At 41.3% G+C, this 20630-nt stretch overlaps 1 protein-coding gene across 1 annotated transcript in view; it reads left to right on the forward strand.

The window, feature by feature from the left end:
* Window positions 1–15628, forward strand: part of LOC148505497 (uncharacterized) — a 71022-nt gene extending 55394 nt beyond the window's left edge. Inside the window, exons 43-54 of the mRNA XM_088448117.1 lie at window positions 790–957; window positions 1048–1256; window positions 3372–3484; window positions 3602–3720; window positions 4654–4812; window positions 5001–5209; window positions 5339–5430; window positions 6281–6396; window positions 9352–9516; window positions 9730–9932; window positions 11868–11971; window positions 14660–15628. Of these exons, the coding sequence (XP_088304243.1) occupies window positions 790–957; window positions 1048–1256; window positions 3372–3484; window positions 3602–3720; window positions 4654–4812; window positions 5001–5209; window positions 5339–5430; window positions 6281–6396; window positions 9352–9516; window positions 9730–9932; window positions 11868–11971; window positions 14660–14811 (1809 nt within the window). The 3' untranslated portion in view covers window positions 14812–15628. The remainder of the gene's footprint in view (window positions 1–789; window positions 958–1047; window positions 1257–3371; window positions 3485–3601; window positions 3721–4653; window positions 4813–5000; window positions 5210–5338; window positions 5431–6280; window positions 6397–9351; window positions 9517–9729; window positions 9933–11867; window positions 11972–14659) is intronic.
* Window positions 15629–20630: the final 5002 nt, after the last annotated feature.

A 20630-nucleotide genomic window follows, 5' to 3' on the forward strand; every position in this document is an offset into this window, starting at 1 on the left:
ACAGGCTGTGTTTGAAAAATGACAGTTAGGAGCTGGTTGGTTAGTCATTTATCTCCTTTCACTTTATCTCCATCCAAGGCTTAGTAAATAGACCCTTTAATATTTTCCTGGTAAGAGTTCCAAACCTTTCTAGGATCTTACTGCAATGTCTGCAAATACTGATTCTTGTGTGAGTGCACATCTCATTGTCTAACTCTTCTCTCAGCCGTAGATTAAATCGATCTTCTTTCCATCATAGAGGGTGACTATTTACCCTCTGCGAAGGCCCAATACCAAACCGCTTGTCAGAGTTTTCAGTCAGGACCACAAATTTAATTTTACACAGAGATCATATCTACCTCCAAACACTCCTTCTGTTATATATACATAAACCTAACAATGGGGGAGTTGCATAAAACCTTGGAAATAGATAAAGTGGAGAGAGAAAAGGGGTAGATGTACTAATCCTGGAGGGGGCTTATGTAACAGGTTGCAATCTGCTGCCGCTGCGGTTACTCCTGTGAGTCTTCCACTATTTTTAAAATGCCAATCATTTTAAAGGCAAAAACAGCCTGTAAAATAACAGCTAGGAGCTGATTGGTTGGCATTTTATCTCTCTCCACTTTATCTCCCTCCAAGGTTTGATACATCTCCCCCCCAATGTTTCCTCCTAATCGTCATCTTCCATGCCCGTAGTGACCACTCTCACTATATTCATTAGTTCCAGTATAGTCTTTGGCCTTATCAGCGGCTTATCTAAAGACACATTATATAGAGTCATTGATGATGTACTATTTTATCCATTTGCAGCTTTCTGCTATTGGTTCCCTGAGTGCAAGCCAAATAGGACAATTGGCCTTCAGTGGAGATGCACTCAACAACCAGGACAGCGCACAAATCCTAATTCAGAGTGTGTCTGGAATGTCTTTCGCAGAAGTAGACAACTTCCTGTTCAGCTTCCAGACCATGGCGGAGAAGGTAAGGGCCAGTCCAGGTTCTGCAACATAAGCAAAGTGTTGGCTGTTCTATAAGATGCTCAGTTATCTCCATTGTTTTTGTTTCCTACAGGGAAGCATACAATTCTTGCCAAACTTCAGCATCCAAAGTTCTCTGTTCAATGCCATTTATGAGAAGGTCTCAGCCCAATTTACTATGTTCACCACTACCCAGTGGGTGGCCTATTGGCAGGGCAGATTCAGTCTCTTTCTGACAAGCCTCAGTGCTGATCACATTGAGAAGATACCAAATAACATTAACTGCGCCGCCTTCCAAACCATGTAAGAAAATTAGACGGTGTATTTGTATACATAATTGTACTGTACTTTGTATGAAGCACTGTGAGCTATAGGGCTTTATGAAAGCCAACTTTAACTGGCAGTACCTCTCGTTCTCTAATGTGAAATGTCATCCGTCCATGTGCATAGTGGTTTATCTCAAGGCATTAGCTAGCGGCGAAAAGCTAAAGCTGGCCACACATCTAAAGATTATCTGTCCAACCATCCAACTAGTTGATTGGTTGGAATGAAAATCTGGTAACGTATGGTAGTAAATGATGATCAGCAATTTTCTCCTAAATGCCAGAAAACAAATGAAAATGGTCGTTTAGACAAGTTTATTAAATGATTGATCTAAAAAATTTGTTCAAACAACAGTTTTTACCCATTTTCCGGCTTTTGGGAGCAAATTGCTGATTGTCATTTGCTTTTATACCTTACCAGATTTTCATTCCAACCAATCAACTAGTTGGCTGGTTGGACAGATAATCTTTAGATGTGTGGCCAGCTTATGTTTATTGCAGCCCGATAAATATAGTTTGGCCACCGTCCCCATACTCATAGGAGATGGCAGTGATAAACCGCACAAACTATAGTAAGGCTGTAGAAATATCTGATTTCTCCGCGATTAACCTTTTGATAAATATCAGAAAGTGGGTCTTTTGCCGGTGTTTATGCCGGCAAAATAACTCTTCAACTCTTGATAAATTGATCCCGTAATATTATATGTAGACTATTCTTATGCCGAAAAGATAAGGAAATGTTTTGGTTATTTAAACACGTATTCAAGTATTATATATATTTCTATGAGAGATGAGTAAAGCAAGTGATGCAATTTTTGGCTAATCGCATTTTGTGGCAGAAGCGCCCAGTTCCCGGCGGTGTAAAGTTCTTGAGAAACAATTGTCTAATTCTGCATCTGTGGCGTCTCCATGTATTGTAGTCATAGGTGGGCGCAGCAGCTGGCACAGGTGGTGTTGCTATGGCACTTCTCCCTCCGCGGCTGATGGACTACCCCGTCCCTCCCACTGGAACATACACTACTCACCTGGGAGTTAAATAGTGTATTTCCCAGAGGGAGGGGGGACGGATAGTCTGTGTCCTGGTCAAGGGAAAGTGCAGAAGTGGTACCCCCTGTGGTAACCTAAGTGTGGGAGGGGCGCCAGTCATAGGAGGAGTGTAGGGGGTGTGTATACAGATGAGGTTAGAGATAAAGAGGGTGATTTAGACGTGGACACAAGGAAGCCATCGGGCTCAAGTGGCCAATGGTCTCCCTCTGTGCATGCACGGAGGCGCAGATCAAAATTGCATGCAATGGATTTCCGTTGGTGGGCATCTCAATATGGCGCCCATCGCCTCCGTGGCATCTGCATAAAGACACAGTAGCGACTATTATAAAAGTCGATGTCGCTACTGCAAGAGTATCCATCTCTGGATCACCCCCATAGGTAGAAGTGGTTTAAGACTGTGTAAGTGAGAGGAAGAGGAGTCTAACCTGGGTTCAGAGCAGATGCCACGTGGCGGGAGAGGAAAAGGAGATGAATAACACTGTTAAGAATGGATTGAAGGGCCATTAGGTGAGAGGGAGGTATGCAGAGGTGTGGTTGGGGCATATAAGTCCAGGTAGAACAAAAATTGTCCTGGGCAGAACACATGGGCGGCTTAAGAGTGGATGGGCCCGTGCAGTCTCCATTTGGGTTCCCTCCTCTCTCTCAACAAAGCCATGCATAGGCTCTGGCACTGTGTCAGAGTCTACTGTGCATGTGCAGGTCTCCGGAAACATGGCGTCTGCAACATGTTCCCGGTGATTTCTCTACTGTGCATGTGCAAATCTTTGGGAAAATGGAGCTGTGGCCATTTTCCCGGTGATTTGTGCAGTGCCAATGTGGGACTGCAGAGAGGTAAGTATAATGTATGGGTGCAAGGTGTGCGGTGTGGGACCGCACACCCTGCATCCATTATAAATACGTCCCCGTATTATGTGATACCATTCATAAAGAACAATCTAATATTTTATTGGATGTTAAACTTGTACAATCCAAGTAATTTATATGCAGCACAAAAATGTCTTCTAGACCACCTGCTAATTTAGTTATTTTTTTTATTCTAAACATACAGAATATCAGCCCTTAGCAGTAAATATAAAGCATTCTCAGATGACATAAAACAAGCCATCTTTACCAAAGCAAAGTCATACCTTATGAATCAAAGCAAGCTCTCTTCTGCTGTTGGTAAGTAAGCTTATATTCATATTCCTGTTGCTTTGTGATTATGATTACAAACATGTTTGAATGGTAGGTGGGATGGGCTATTTGTTATTTCTTATTTTCCATTTATATTTGTTACAGGACCCGTATGCCCCACAAGCACAGGAGACAGCAGTGACTGGCTCACTGCCAACCTGGGGGCATTCAGTTCACATGCCAGCATTGACGACATTACAGGAATATACTCTGGATTTCAAGTTGTAAGTATATATACAATACAGTGATCATAACAAACATAGCACTGAGTGTTGTCTATCTATTGCAATAAATTGCTTAAATAGATAGCTATGAGATAGATAGACAGACAGACAGATAGATATGACATAGATAGATAAATAGATAGATAGATAAAATGTGACCTTCTTTTTGAGGGTTGGTAATTTGGGAGGGCACCGGCGCAAGGTGCATAGGAGCATGAGAGTGCCAGCTTTTTCTTTTCCTAGATAGATAGATAGATAGATAGATAGATAGATAGATAGATAGATAGATAGGTAGAGGCAAGTCAGGTAACTAGACTATCTGGAAAGGAAAGGGTTTATTTCACGGCCGGAGAGTAAATGAACACACAGCCATAGTGTTCATACTGTACTATAACTTTACTACATCAAGCATTTATATAGCTTCTTCATTATATATCTTATCATTTCTGAGAATGCATAAACAATTTGAATAATAGTCACGTATACACTGGGAACTATTACTTGTGTTAGCAGGGGGCAGCATTGTATTATAGATAAGCAAGCACTAACGTTAAATATTTTTTTATACATAGTTAAGAGGTTCTGCTCATTATTTCTGAGAATTAAGACAAGGACCTTGCATTCCAACACTTGTTGGTACATCTCCGCTACTTCTCACAATAGGCACATGGAACACTTTATCAACAGGTGCACATTCCTGTTTATCCATGTCAGCATAAATTTGAACAAACCAATATTCAGTTTAACTCTATCAGAAACATAAAGAGATAGATAGATGATACACGATAGATAGATAGATAGATAGATATGATATAGATAGATAGACGACATAAAATAGATGTCAGAAGAAGTCCAAATCTTAGTCATAGCAAAGCCATATGAGTTGTGCCATGTTACCCTATTTATGGTGATCTTACTTTCTTTGATTGGCAGCTTTCTGCAGTACAACACCTCACAGCCAGTCAGCTGGGCTCATACGCAGCAAACCTCGCTATCTTGTCAGACAAGGATAAGATCAGTACGGTCTTGAGTGGAATAAACAGCCTAAATATTGGCAACTTTATGGATACATTTAATGCAGCCTGTAACCAGGTAAGCACTATATTCAAGAAGCAGCCTGTGAAACCATCTTTTATGTTTAACCTTTGAATGAAAACAGACACTCACACTCCTTAAGCATGCCTAAAATATATAGCATGTTATGTCCACACTCCATAATGTACACACCATATTCTGCATTGATGACAGTGTAATGCGTGATCTTTGGATTCCTCTTCCAGAAAGGTATCACGGAAATAACCAATGCACAGGTTAAAAACCTATTTCTGGGAGAAATCTTCTGCAAGCTCTCATCCGCCTTCTCGTCGTTCACTGTTGCTGATTACATCAACTGGTTCCAAGGAAAACTGAAACTTTTTGCAAATTCAGTCAATTCTAAGGCCATGGGCTTCTTACCAGTGGATATAAGCTGCGACTCTCTTGCTGCCATGTAAGATAAACGTTTTAATTCTGTATAATATATAGCGCCTTCTGGTGCCATAACTACTGTAACAATGGTAGCTGTTCCATGCACAAGTCTTGGTGGATTCACTCTTAACACTTCATTTGTATTCAACAGTGTGGAGGGTCTAAGCGTTCAAAGTCCCGAGAACCCTGGTGATGTGTACAGCTTCATAAACTCAGTCCTAAACAACAAGAAAACAGCCAATGGTAAGTTGGGAATGCTTAATAAAGAGTTTTCCATAGAAGTACCTGAGATCAAGGGCGAGATGTATAAAATGTTGCATATACTGTAAAATGATATAATTTCTGCCCATGATCATCAACTTACTGGAATTTAGCAATATATTCTGTCTGGTGCAGTTCCTCTAGTAAATTAATGTCCTGGCAAAACTTCACTTCCAGTTTCCTGACCCGTCAGTCAGGCTGTGGATGTGCTGTCGGGCACTATCGGAGAGGGTTCCAAGGATTCCTCTCTGGGAAACCTTGAGTTATTATAGACAATATTATTGAAGGTGAATAGAGTCTCAGTCATGCTTCAGTTGATACATTTAGGTCCATTCCATTTATCCATAATGCTTCTATTTTCTGTTATCCCATCCATTGAAATGCACTGAAAATTACTTGACAACTAAAATAAAAGGTAGATTCAGCACAAACCCTATATACATAGGGAGAGATGTACTACCTCCATCAAATTCCGAAAATACATATGTTTTCGGAATTTGATGAATTGTCTAATTCCTACATTTTATGGGGAGTGTGGAAATTATTGTGGCTGCACAAGTAACCAGGAGATATCAGCGATATATCCTGTGTTACAATTATAATGAATTATGTTGACACTCCAGATTAGGGAAATCAGGCAAAAAAGTTAAATACGGTATGATGTTTGGACCACCAAATCTTTCTCCTAGTGACAGCTGTGGTCAGAAAGAGACAAGAATTGCGCTGGGGGAAGGGGGGGCAAAACTCTACTATGTTTATATGGAATAATGAATATGGAATATTAGATCTTGTGTGGATTTGATCATGTGTAAACTATAACATTTATGTCTAGGTGCCTGCACCAGTGATGGACTGGACTCTAGAGGATGGGTATTAAAATATTTCAGTGGATACATTGTTTTCGCATCATGGAGTGAAATTATCCAATTTAACCCAACTATCAAAGTGGTGAGTGGTGTTGAAATATTTAATCTCTGTGTTACAACCTTTTCTGAGGTGGAAATGATTGCGTTTCATCATTGGGAAATTAGGAAGAGTGCCAAACAATCGGTGAGAGAGGCATATGGCAGGAGAGTCCCTTAAGTTTCTGCACCTTTATTTAACAATAACGTTTTTAGAGAATTTAAAGGAGCAACATCATTGGTGGAAGTTGGAACAACGGAAGCAGTCAGGGAAACTCATTCGCTCCCTGCAGTACATTCAGTTTTGCCTATATGCGAGCGATTGTCCGCTTTTTGTTTTTGAAAAGTCTAAATGCTTTGAGGGACTATTAATGGGCTCGAGATCCAGATAGGGCTTAAAGTGTCCCTACGCTGTCTTGCTGCTCACCTTTTGGACCCCCACCTTCATTAACTGTAACTTAATCACTGCTGGTTGGAGATTTATTCATGCGCTAAATAAAACATTAACGTACGGAAATACCAGGGCTGCCTACATTTCATGTGTTACATTTCAATTATTATAGGGATCCCAACCACCTAACAACACAATGTTTTAACTGGGGGGGAGACTGAAGCTGCAGGAATTCTTGGCCAAAAAAGGGTGTCGTGTAATTGGATGTCAGGCAGTCATGTGACACTCACATCCAATCACAATACCCTATGTATTCCAGCGACTTTAAAGTTTTTTTTATGTTTATGCACTGGCCCATTGTAAATCTGCCTGATTGGTGTAAAAGGTATTTCTTTGAAAGTAGAGTCAGACATCAGCTTTCTGGCAACATATAAACATCAGGATAGAAATCGCTTCTGTGGCCATCTACTAAGCCATAAATACCAAATTAAGGGCCCCATTTACTAACGAAACATAACCCCTTTAGCGCTCGCTAAAGGGGTTATGCCATCTTTCTGCATTTAATAAACAGCGGTAATCTAAAATTACCGCTGTTTTCACAGCATCGCTCTCGCCATCTTTTGGATGGAGGGAGCAATGCAGTCCCCATTGCCGGCAATAGAGACCCGGCGGTGCCTTTCCGGCTTCAGCGAAGCCTTCCAGGCACTGCCGGGTCTCCTTGTCATGCACATGCGCAGGCGGACAGTCGTGCATGGGCATAACACTTGAGCCCCATTGCTGGCAGCGTTAGGCTGCCAGCAGCCCAGCGGAGGACCCCGCCGAGGACGAGGACTTTGCTGCACATCGCGGGATCACGCCGGAGGGGGTAAGTATTAATAAATACTAGTGGCATTGTCGTTGGTATCACAGTGATATTAAACAAAAATTGCTGCTGGTATTTTCGTTCGTTTATAAATGGGGCCCTAAATGTATAGTATTCACACTATTAAACTCATTTAAATATAATTTACCCCACTGTACCACACCATTTTATCTGTGCATATCTAGCTCCACCCATCACAAGCAACAAAAAGTTGCACCCTCGCAGATGAGCTCAATTGCAAAACAATAGGCCCATGATGCCACAAAACAGTGGTTGCACAGTTGGCATGCCTTTTTGCAACATTGTTAATAATCTCAGAGTTATTTTAAAGCAAATTAATAGGGAGGTATATGCAGGTCTGGAACGCAGACCAGTTACATTTATATGGCGGCCTATTCAAAGCATCACAGAGGATAGCACAGAGACAGGATCCCATGCATAGAGGAATGAAGGGGGTATATTTACTAAAGTGCGGGTTTATAGAAGTGGAGATGTTGCCCATAGCAACCAATCAGATTCTAGCTATTATCCTTCTAGAAGGTGCTAGAGAAATTATACTAAGTAGAATCTGATTGGTTGCTATGGGCAACATTTCCATTTCCAAAAACCCGGCACTTTCGTAAATATACCCCTTGTATTAAAATTGGTATGAACCATTATGAAGATTACACAGGGCGTAAGCCTGCACTATACCTGCAAATTGGAGGAGCTGCTATATATTATTTACTTATATACTGTGTATTAGGCTGAGGAATGTGCAGGTTATTTTCAGACACATACGGTGCCATTGCTCAAAACTCAAGTCATAAAAAATTAGCCAAAAAAGGAAAAAAAGGACATAATTACACTAAGCCTTTAAGGGACTGATTTAGACTGATTTATTGCGGAGATAGACAATATTTTCTGGGCCTATATCCAGAAAAAAAACTGGACGGCAGCAGTGAGGCCAGTCAGGTTCCCTTCTCCATATGTGTGACCGAGTCTCCGGCTTCCTGGTGCATATTCTATAAAAAATCGAATATATGTCCCGGGTAGAAATGAGTAAAAAGGTTTCCCTATGCTTTGTACAATGAGGCCAATGCACAAACCTTGCAAAGTCTTGGTGAAAAACACAGGAGAAAGGCAGAAAGACAAATTACGGAGGCCTGATTCAGAGGCGTACACAGTGCCGATATGTGAGCAGTTGACGCGATGTTTACTTGTACATGCGCCCGAACAGTGCCACGCATGCGCCCTGATTGTGTGCGCACAGAGATGCAGCTCAGAATCAGACGCAGAGAATTTTAGTGGGCGTGCCTGGGATTTAACAGTTCAGGGTGGCTAAGGGTTGAGGTGTTTTCTCCCCCGGCGACTGCCAGGCCGGGCCGCGATTAATAGAGAGAGTGCTTACAATAGGAAGCCGCTCCTCTGCCCCTCCATCAGGCTGCAGCTAATGCAGTCCCTCGAAGCCGGTGTTTGTGCGCACACATCGTTCCTACCGGTGCTTGTGCTGCTCCCGGAGCCTGCCAGATCCATTGTGCAGGCGTCGGGAATGTGGACTCCAGCACGGGCAGCCCCCCTTATCCAAGAGGGTAGGAGCCGCCGCTGTACATACAGTAGGTGAATACAAACATTTAAAATGTGAGACACAGGGAAAGTGGTTTTATATATATATATATATATATATATACATATACATACAGCATTCAATCGCAAGAAATATTATTGATGTGCAATACAATGTCCTTCTCTATGTTTTTATATTCTAGATGGAAATTTCAGACATATTGACCGATGTCCAGCTGGCCAGTGCGTCCACAAGCTCTACCGTTATGCACAATTCCACAGCAATCACTACCCTGGTGTTCAGCTTCAGCGGGGACATGAATTCTTTTTACAACTACATAGGCTCACTGAGAATCAGTGCATTACAGGTCAGAATATAAAACACTAACAATATTATCTTATATAAAAAAAAAAAGTTAAATGATATATGGGTCTTGGCTTTACATTACTTCATATAAAATGCTTTACTTTTCCATAACAATTCTCTGGAACTCCCAAGACGGTATACGCACACAGTATGTGACTTTCTTTCTCTTCAATGAATCTCATTTTGACGCTATCTTTTGTATATCTAATTTTAGGACCCAAAATTGTTGTCTAGCGGAAAAGTGAGAGACAGCTTGTTAATGAGCACTGCACAAATCCTGTTCCCCCAATTCACTTTCTTATCGGATGATGAATTCCAGAACTGGATAGTAGAACTTGAATTCCTCCTTCCCAGCATCAATTCCACCATCTTGGATTTCATTCCAATGGACCTTTCATGCTCACGGTATCAGATAATGTGAGTAAACTAACTTCTCAAAGAGAATGCTACATATCTTAGATTCTGAACTAGTGAAGCTTGAAACCCCAGTAGCAGGTTCTAGATTCAGGAGGTACCTTCAGTCTGGTAAATCTAATGCGCAATAGAAACTTTGTGTTATAAGACAGGATAAAACCAATACATTTATCAGAGAAGACATTTTCTGAATATGTACCTGTGTACCATTGTTCTGGTTCCCCAAGTGATAGTGTACCCCAAATGTCAGTGTACTGGCCTTCTAGGACCCCAAGTGTCAGTATACCATTGTATTGGGATTCCATATGTGAGTATACTGATGTTCTGGGACCCCAAATGTCAGTGTACTCTTGTTCTTAGACTTCAAATGTCAGTGTACCATTGTTCTAGGTCTCCATGTATCAGAGTGCAATTGTTCTGGGTCCCCAAGTGATAGTGTACCTTTATACCTTAAGCAAGTTCAAGGCACTCAATCGACTTTCAAGCTAGTTCAAACTACCTGAACATTTAGCTTGCTTTTCAATACACACAGGAGCCTTGTACAATCTGTTGACCTGTTGTAGAACTAGAATTCCTATCAAAGAAGTCATTGTTTCACAACAGCTAAGCATGGTGAATTCCCAGTTTGTCCAAGCCTGCTTTAGATGGTGCCAAAGAATGGATATCCATCTGGTATTTTCAGTAATGAGAAAATATCAACATTGCATTTGTGACCGCTTTGTTATCATAACAAGTTATCTCTTGCCATTAATACCCAGGGACTGTGCATAATCCGTTCAGATTGGGCCATGGAAGCTCTTGTCCAGTAAATGTTTTTGGTTTTTTTGGGAAAAAGATGCTGTATCCCTTCCCGTATTTGTTATTTTGCTGCCTTTTAAGAAGCCGTAGGAGGTCAACATTTCCACCAAGTGGTTCATCCCAAAGCCAGTGTGTCCTCAAATGTAACCATATAGAGTAATGCTATTTCTGTGATTCCCTGAACAATTGTGACTGACCTAGAAGCACAATTATCTCTTATTATGATACTTTTAGTTGTCTTCTTTGTCATTTTAGAATATTGCTATAAAGATACAGGCAATGCTCTATACTTACTTCTTAACTTTTGAAAGATCAAAAAAGAGACAATTAAGCCCCTCAGATATTTCATTCAAACCACGCTCAATCCTCCCAGCTACACCCACAATCTGATGAGACTGAAACCACTTTCTTATAGTCCAGTGGTGGGGAACCTTTTTTCTGCCGAGGGCCATTTTGATATATATAACATTATTTGTGGGCCTGGGTCAGGCCATGACCCCTCCACATGATGTCACACGGGGGCGGGGCCACAGTCACCGGTGATTACAGCAATGCCTGGAGCATCCTGAGGAAGCTCCAGGGAGCTGTAAGGGCAGCGGTGTGACCGTCTGAAGCATCCTAAAGATGCTCCATGTGGCACTGCTGCATAGATTCTGGCGGCAGGATGCCATTCTAGGCACCCTGCTAGCCAGATGAGGCTAGCAGAAAAAAGCTCAGAGGGCCAGACCAAATTATTCCGAGGGCCTTATAAGGCCCCCAGGCAGGAGGTTCCCCATCCCTGCTATAGTCAGTGGAGCAGTCCCACCAAATATCCAAGCTATTGATAGGCTTCGAATATATTTATTGCTTTATAGACCAACAAATCCCTGTAAGACATAGCGATAGGGCTAAGAGACTACCAGCCAAATATTTCATTTCCTGAGGTTATTTACTGTAGCTGGCATCACCTGCAGTAGTCACAATGTCAGCAACCATTTACTTGGCTGAACCAGTGCTTATCCGAAGACAGCCTATCATCCCATTAGAAACTTGTGAGGTGTTTTAAGTACAAAAGCTAAAAAGTGCATCAGCCCCAAAAATGGATGATTCCACTGTATATAGGCAACATGTATACTAAAATGTCACTTCTTATTTTTTCAGTGTCACCTCCCTGGATAGTCTTTTCACGAGTCTCTCACTTCAGAAACAAAATGATATAGTAGCATTTGAGCAGGCATTCTTGACCAACAAAGCCCAAGTAGACGGTAACAATATTCCATTCTATTGAACTAATGTACTGTGTAAACTAACGTTATATAGCCTGTGTTTATGATGATAAAATTTTTAAATGACTATGGAATTCTTCCCAAACTTACTTTATAAGGCATATGTGACATGAACATAAGCAAAAACCCATTTATATTTGGAGAGTAGTGATGTCACTCTTAAAATATAACCTTATAATTGATGAGCAAATGATGTCACTTGTGTCACATGACTTGTTATGATCTATGAAGGGAATTTTGCCAATAAGCGAAGGCAAAACACTCGTAAAAATAGTTATACAAGTACAAAATACAAAATTACTGTACAAATGAAATATAAAAATCATGCAAACACAAGTTAAACATAATAATATAATAGGTACATTTGAGGTGCAGACTGGAGACATAGGGTAGAGAGGACCCATTCTTCTGTGTTTTAACCAGAGAAAGGGCTAGAGATTCATCCGGTGATCACTAAGGGCCTGATTCAGGTTTGGGAATAGAGTAAGATAGAGCAAGTAATTGTGGGGTCTATTCATGAAGAACATGAAGTGGTTGCTGAAAGATATCAGTATATAACTCATCACATTGATGCAATATATAGTGATGTCTAGTAGCCATTCATGCACACTTACCTGTTCGGTGTCTTCCTGCTGTTATCCGACCCCACCGCGATCCCGGGAAGCAGTGAGAAGACAGACAGATGGGAGCCCGATATGTATTTTTCTCACTGTGCCTACGCCGGCATCTGAGTCCAACAAGTTACGTCAGTCCTGCTGCAAAGGCTGCTTGGCAAAAGGTGACGGGGCCAGCGCCGGGTGCCGGGCAAAGAGCACAATCAGATTCTACTTAACATTTAACTTGTATTTTCTAGAAGATAATAACTAGAATCTGATTGGTTGCTATGGGCAACATCCCCACTTCTAAAAACTCTCACTTTAGTAAATATACCCCTATAAATAGACCCCTGTGTACCTGGACAAACCACGTTGCAATGCAGGGGTGTAAATACATAAAAATAATTTGTATGCAGACTAAATACTGGCTGCTTTTGCATGTAGCCCACAAATGCTGGACAGCTTTATTTTTACAGTACAATTTAGATTTCAGTTTGGACACAGCCCTCTAAAGGTGCCCATACAAAGTGCGATACAGCAGCCAATCCGACGGATTGGTACGATATCGCTGCTATATCGTACCGTGTATGGGCATGATATCGGACAGAGCTCGCTTCCATGGGATTGTACATCGCACCTCCAGATCTTACTGCAGGTTAATTTGATCTGGGGATGCGATGTACAATCCCATGCAGCGCTATGCGGGGGGGGCGGGGAGTGCCAGCATACCGTGCGGTCGGCCACCCGATTGCACCATGTGTGGTGATCGCCCAATATGTCGGCCGTCGGATCCCCCGTTGCGTCGCAAGGTGCATATCGCACCGTGTATGGGCGGCTTACCTCTCTCTGCATATGTTACATCTGCCCCAACTGCAATACAGCATGGTGTTACCAAGATGCACAGTTACTTGCTCGTTCTTTCTCTATTCCTGAATCTGAATCAGGCCCTAAGTTTGCCCTGAGGTCTGTGTTTACAGCAATTTAGTAAGCATTTATTTGCCGCTTTGTAATGCCATCTCAAGATCATCCTCTACTCGTCTGTGGGGGGGCTTGTGGAGCCGGAGATCCTTGCAAGATCTCTTCAAGACCAAAACTCAAAATTAAATGAGCTGCCAGCAGGAACTTCTCACCCGAGCTGAACATCCCTCATGGTAGCATCCCACATGAGTGTTTATTTCAAGGTAGCATACCTTATGTTTCCCACTGGCTATTTTACGGAGCAATGCAGGGGTAGCAACTCATTAGACAGCAACTATATCCCCAGACAGGATAACAATGGTTATAATAAATTATGTCCATTCCTGAAATCATAGTATAAGGCAGTGGTTCTGAAACTCGGACCTTAGGAGCCCGCACAGTTCACATTTTCCAGGTCACCACTAGCAGGTGGACAGGTGTATTCATTACTCACTGACACATTTTAAAAGACCCACAGGCGCAGTAATTATTGTACTTGTGATTCTGTTAGGAGACATGGAAAACATGCACTGTTTGGGGTCCTGAGGACCGAGTTTGAGAACCTGTGGCATAAGGACTAGTTGCAATGACAGCACTGCTGATTGTATAGGTTGTAGCAAAGGAAATCCCTGCCCAGCTGTCTGTGACCTCATCTGTACAGACAAGAGAGTGCCAATTGCCCAGAGTCTGAGGTGCCCATTGCCAGTTTTTGCTGCCATTTGGCGTTAATGGCCTTTAAGTACAGTTTGAGATCCCTGCAGTGTTCTTACCTAAGGCTGGGTACACACGTAAAGATTTTCTGTCCAACCATCCAACTAGTTGATTGGTTGGAATGAAAATCTGGTAACGTATGGGAGTAAATGATGATCAGCAATTTGCTCCTAAATGCCAGAAAACAGATGAAAATGGTCGTCAGACAAGTTTGTTAAATGTTTGATCTAAACAATTTGTTCAAACAACAGTTTTTGTCCATTTTCCGGCGTTTGGGAGCAAATTGCTGATTGTCATTTGCTTTCATACCTTGCCAGGTTTTCATTACAACCAATCAACTAGTTGGCTGGTTGGACAGAAACTCTTTACCTTGTCCTAATATGCTATTTCTTTCTTTTACCAGGAGACCCATGTTCAGTTGGCATCATCAGTACACCTCAATATGCAATGGTGAATCTTGGATCATATTGTTCCCTCATATCAGCTGAAGATGTCGCATTGTTTTACCCATCTTTAAATAAAGTAAGTTTTACAACATTTTGCACCCTGAACTAAAGCCAGACTTGAACACAGATGAAAGGTCGTGACTGGAAGACTGTGTATCAGCTCTCTACTAATTCCATGTGTCCTTCCCACCAATACTGTAAGGGTTTTCTGTGATGTACTGGAATTCATGCCTATATTCCTGGATTTTCTATTGCTTTGTTGGTAATTAAACAGTGCCGGTTTGTGTTTACCGATTCAGTAGCTTTAAAAAGAACAGGAGATTCTGCCGTTACTGGGTATAGAACCAACCTCTTGGAGAGATTTAAGGAAACCTGATTGCAGCTACTAAATATTATACTATTTTATACCGTATGTTATCAATCCAATTTTATAGCAGAGACATATTAACTTCCATATGTCAGCTAAAACTTTATGCTAAACAGAATTCTTTGAACTTTTAGTAAAAGCAGCCAACATATCTTAAAGGAAAACAACTATAAGGGGTATATTTACTAAAGTGAGAGTTTTTAGAAGTGGAGATGTTGCCCATAGCAACCAATCAGATTCTACTTAACATTTAACTAGCACCTTCTAGAAGATAATAGCTACAGTAGAATCTCTCACTTAATATACAGTCACCCCCTCCCCCCAGGTATCAACTTTATATAATGCTGTAAGGGGAGAATAACACAGCAGCATATGAACTTAGGTCAGGAAATAAACAAAGCTGCGTATATTTTAAGATTCCATTTTATCCCTGTCCACTTTACTTTTCTCCTAGGCTTAGTACATAGACCCCTTTGTGTTGAGTTTTTACATATTTAAGGAACAAAAGCAGTAAAACTGTCCAAGGATTGTGAGACTCGTATAAGTAATGTCAGTATAATTGAGCGTAAATTTTTTTTTTAAGCTGAGGCAGTGGCACTTTGATTCCGTTCCCAAAGGAACTCCATATCTATTGGGTGTATAGGGGCACTGTTAATAAAGGCTTTGAACCAATCTGCCCCGTTATGCTGTTTCTTTGTTGTTTAGTTTGATCAGTAGCAAATGCAATCTCCTGTTAGAGTCAACTTTTCCTGCTACTCTCCTCTCCCTCCGGCTGAATGTAACCTCTACTGTCCCTACTTGCCTCCCAACCAAGATGGAGGTTATATGCATGTGATGCATGCATATATAATGCTATCATCTCTAGTAACATCTATTACTACTGCTGGCCTAAGGGTTATAGTAAACGGTCATTTTTGGGCCCGACTCCTCTAACATTTTCTATTTTCTCTATGTAAATAAAATAAATTAACCAGTGGAATTAAGGGTAACTGGAAACTTGGAGATAAACTTTTAATATATATTCCCCCAAAAACTGTTTTGTTAAGTAAATAATAGCCATAAGCTGTAATAATGTATGTACAACTACACCGAAATTTTTTGTTGTAGTGCTGTATCACTATATATTACCATTTGTAAGTGTAATTGTGAAGATGAACCAGTTATTGTACAGTTGTGCATTACCTGTATACCCAACCAGCAACTCTTTTCACCTTTGCCTTGTTCGTGTCTTGTCTACTTGCTTATAATAAATGTTCATTGAAAAAAAAAAATGCCTTGGTATATTTTTCATGGTGTTTTTTTGCATAGTATTGCTTTGCTACTGCTTTCTGTGTTAAGGTAGGTACGACTACTATACTAACCCGGTTGCTACTGGTTAAACTAAACTCTGAGTACAGAGTGATAATTAGGTGTAGGGTGTATACACAAACTAACCTGGTATGGGATGGGTGCTTATAACCTGAGAATCACAACACAGGTTCACCAAAGAACACAACATTAGAGCTTATTTTAGAACCGCAAACTCGCTGTTAATCAGGCAGATTCCTGAGACTGCCCTGTCCAGGTGGTGGAAACTAATGTTTGTTATTGTTTTTTTTTTACTGTTTTTATTTACATTTAATTTATTTGTACTTATAAACAAACTGATAGCTGGACTTGAGTATGTGGGGAGCTGCTAACTGCGTGATTGTACCATAGGGACTTTGCATGATAATAAATACCTCCGGCGTAGAATCTATCTGCCTGCAGACAGAAGCGAGGACCCTGACAGGACAGACAGCTGCACTGACAGGGGCACTTGCAGGTCACTGGACTAAAGGATAAGACTGTACCAAGCAGACAAATAGAACGATGGTCAACTTTCCACAGCCAATACGATTAGTGGTGTCCACCTTGACTGAAATGAGTGTAACTCACTATTCTCAGCGCACATCTTATGAGTGTCTAGATTGCCAGCACCTGAGATCCATGCTAGATTACCGTGGAGTGCACAGTTGCAAAACTGAGTCATTAAAGTTACACTTCAGAAGGGGTTTGTGATCGCTGGGCGTATCAGGGTGGAGACTGGGAGGTGACATAAAGTAATCACAAAAAGGGGCGTGTTATGGGAGTGTCAGGGGCGTGTCTGGGAACACTTGCATTCCCAATCGCAAATCCACAGCTTCAGAGGCCATGTTTAGTGGGATTAAAGGAGAGTAAAGTAGCTAGAGTCTCGAGTGTCGATAGTGCGACCGATCTTGCATCGATGTAGATGTTATTACAATCTCCATCGCAAATGCACCTCATTGCGCCGTCCTGCACAAACGGAAGGCTGAGATTAGCATTCCCATATTCCCACAACTGGGATGCCCAGCCATTCGTCCTGCACAGATAGATACAGTAAAACTGGACATTACAGAGGAGAAAACCTAGGGGTCCATCCATTTTAGGTGCCAGTTGCAGTTTTCTCAGCAAATGTGCATTGCAAATTCAATTAGAAGCTCGCATAGAACCAGGCAGAGTAAACTCGCATTTTTCCATTCGCACCTCCTTGGCGGTGAGAGATGGTAGGGAAAATCTTTATTTTAAGGTTAAAATGTCAGGACACTATGCAGAACCCTTTGGAGAACCCCCTAATGACTAATTAAGCAATTGTAAGTTTCCAATTAGTATAATTAGTCCAATAATTACTTCATTTGGGGGGGTTTTAAAAGAAAAACAAAATCTACTTTTTCGTTGCTTTATGCGCCCCAAATTTCATTTGAGTATTTTTTGGGAAAAATAATTGTTTTTTTTAAAGCAAAAGCATTTTTTTTCCTACTTTTTTTTTGCATTTTTCCTTTTTTCGTATAAAAGTAAATGAAGGAGTTTGCTTTTTATCATTTATTAACTTTTTTTTTTTTTAAAGGCACAAATCAGCCATTTAACACCATTTAAAAAGCTCCAGGACTTTCCTCATGCCCACCAGCAGCCTTCTGTATGACTCTGCAAACTAAATTGTTACTTTTGTTACCGGGTCCACACCTCTGACATCGCATTTGGCAGACAGTTCGCAATCCCCCGCTGCGAGTATCTCCAGTAGACATTTTTTATTGGATTGGAGAATTCTCGGGTGCGCTCATTGGTGCGAAGTCTGCGAGTCTCATGAAACAAACTCAAAACTCGCACCTAATTGGATTGACCCCCTAGTGTCCTTGTTTCGGTTAGCAGCAATAAGTGACAATGTTGTCCAGGCATGCTGAAGTTAGAAAAAAGATGCTTTTATTCTAGAGCAAAACAAAGACGCACAGGGGCCAGTGCAAACATTACCAACTAAGGGTCTGATTCATCATGGATCGCAACTTCAACAGCGTTCGCAGATCGGCCGATGGTGCATACGGCTCATGCATTGCAGAGCACGTGTGTGAGTTAGTATTGCAATCGCACTATGGTCACCTACACATGTACAAAGCCATCGCATACCAAGGGACGGGGCTTCAGTGTTTGTGGGTGGTGACAGGAGAGTGGTTGGAGAAATGCAGGCGTGCCTGGCCGTTTAAACGCCATTGAAAGGGTGTGCATAAATTAGCCACTGCAACGGCATACGCAACTTGTATACTCACTGCGTGCGACGAGGCAGGGGTGCAACTTTATGGGCCCCGTAGCAAAATTTTTAAGGGACCCCCCAACTCAAGTCTCAACCTGAGTGTATACAAATATATATATATATATATATATATATATATATATAAATATATATATATATATATATATATATATACAGAAAACTCAGCACTCACCATTGTTAAATCACTCACAAGAATACATAAATAATGGGGTTTTGGTTCATGGATTGATCAATGCAATTAAGCCTGCAGCCCACATCACAGGACCCCACTTTCTGCAGGTTCTACACTATCCTTCACACTGATGGAAACCTGGTAGCTGCTATCACAGAGTTTAACCTGTTTAAATGTTAACTGGTTTAAAGCTCACCTGCCAACTAACTTATGGCTTTTAAAGGCAAGGCAGTCACCAAAAATAGTTTCTATCGCACTACCAAAAAGGGAGCTGACACAGGTTACTATAAATGAGCTTGTATAGGGGTGCATGAGAAAGTTGTGATCACAAAAAGGTTAATTAAAAATTAACCAAATAAACAAAGTCAGAAATCCACTGCACTCGCCATTCCCAGATTTAGGATGCAGACCTGCGCTCGCCATTCCCAGGCCTGGGGTGCAAGTGGCTTGTGACCACATTGCTTAAATAAATTTAAACAGCAAACTCAGCACTCACCATTGTTAAATCACTCACAATAATACATATATAACAGGGTTTTGGTTCATGGATTGATTAATGCATTTAAGCCTGCAGCACACATCACGGGTGCGTGCGTGGGGGACCGATGTTACTCGATGTTCCCTATGTATACGCAGCACTGCAAGGTGTTACAGATGTGAGATAGCGGTAGTGGATGTCTCTATGCTGGCTGTGCGATTGCATTCATTAGCATATTTTCACAGCGGGTCTGCGTCAGTGCATTCCGGAGTGAATCAGGCACTAAGATGGTTGGGGCACCTAAATCCCTGAATTGAGTGAGCTTAATCATTTTAATTGATATGAGTGTGCCCTGTGCACTCCGCTTGCTCCTCCCTGTCAGTCACAGGCTGGATAGGGAGGTACTATGCTATGACATCACCGCACCCAGACGCGGTCTGTCACTGACATGGAGGATCTGCAGCTGGCAGCATCACAGACTGCAATGAGTTTGGCGCTCGTCTTCTGCCTGTCGCAGAGAGTGTACAATCTAACAATATTCAGTTTCAAACCTCTCATGCAGATCGTCATAGAGGGAATTAGCAGGGTCAAAACTCTCTATACTCTCACACTTATTTATTAACATTATTTCTATACAGTAGTGCCAGCATATTCTGTTGCACTTTACAACTGTGGACAAAACTGTAATCAAGCAAGGCTAGGTAATATAATAACAGGCAAACAAAGAGGTATAGTCAGAGGGCCCTGCTCGCAAGCATGACTTGAGTTGAGATAGTGACTTTAATTCATTTTAGGGTGAGCGTTGATCATTTTATTTTTAATGTGGATGTGAAATATTTGGATCAAACATATAAGAAGCAAAGGAGTATATTTGCTTAACTGCGGGTTTTTAGGAGTAATGTTCAGGTACCAAGATAGGTTGTTTTGCAGGCGCTGTGGTGTTCTGTTTGTTCCAAATAGCTACAAATAAAGGGATAGTCACATATACATGAAAAAGAAGAAAATAGTAACGCTATGATGGATGTTTCAATACATTAATCAAAGGACTGATTGAAAGAAACAATGTATTTAATAAAATCTATATTCACATATAACAATGAGCAATGATATAAAACAATAGGTATACAAGCATGTGCCTCACCCTCGTGATATTCCAAATAAATGTATCCTGTTCCTATATGTACTTCCAATAACAAAATGCACATAGGTCACAATGCAATAAACATTTCTAACCTCATCGGGTAACCCCACCTCAATGCGCCACTTTAGAAAATTCCTCTCAAAACCATACCCAGGTCTAATGACGCTGCACCCATTTATGGAAA

Source organism: Taudactylus pleione, unplaced genomic scaffold, assembly GCF_031769625.1.
Source record: "Taudactylus pleione unplaced genomic scaffold, aTauple2 ptg000451l, whole genome shotgun sequence".
Taxonomy (NCBI): domain Eukaryota; kingdom Metazoa; phylum Chordata; class Amphibia; order Anura; family Myobatrachidae; genus Taudactylus; species Taudactylus pleione.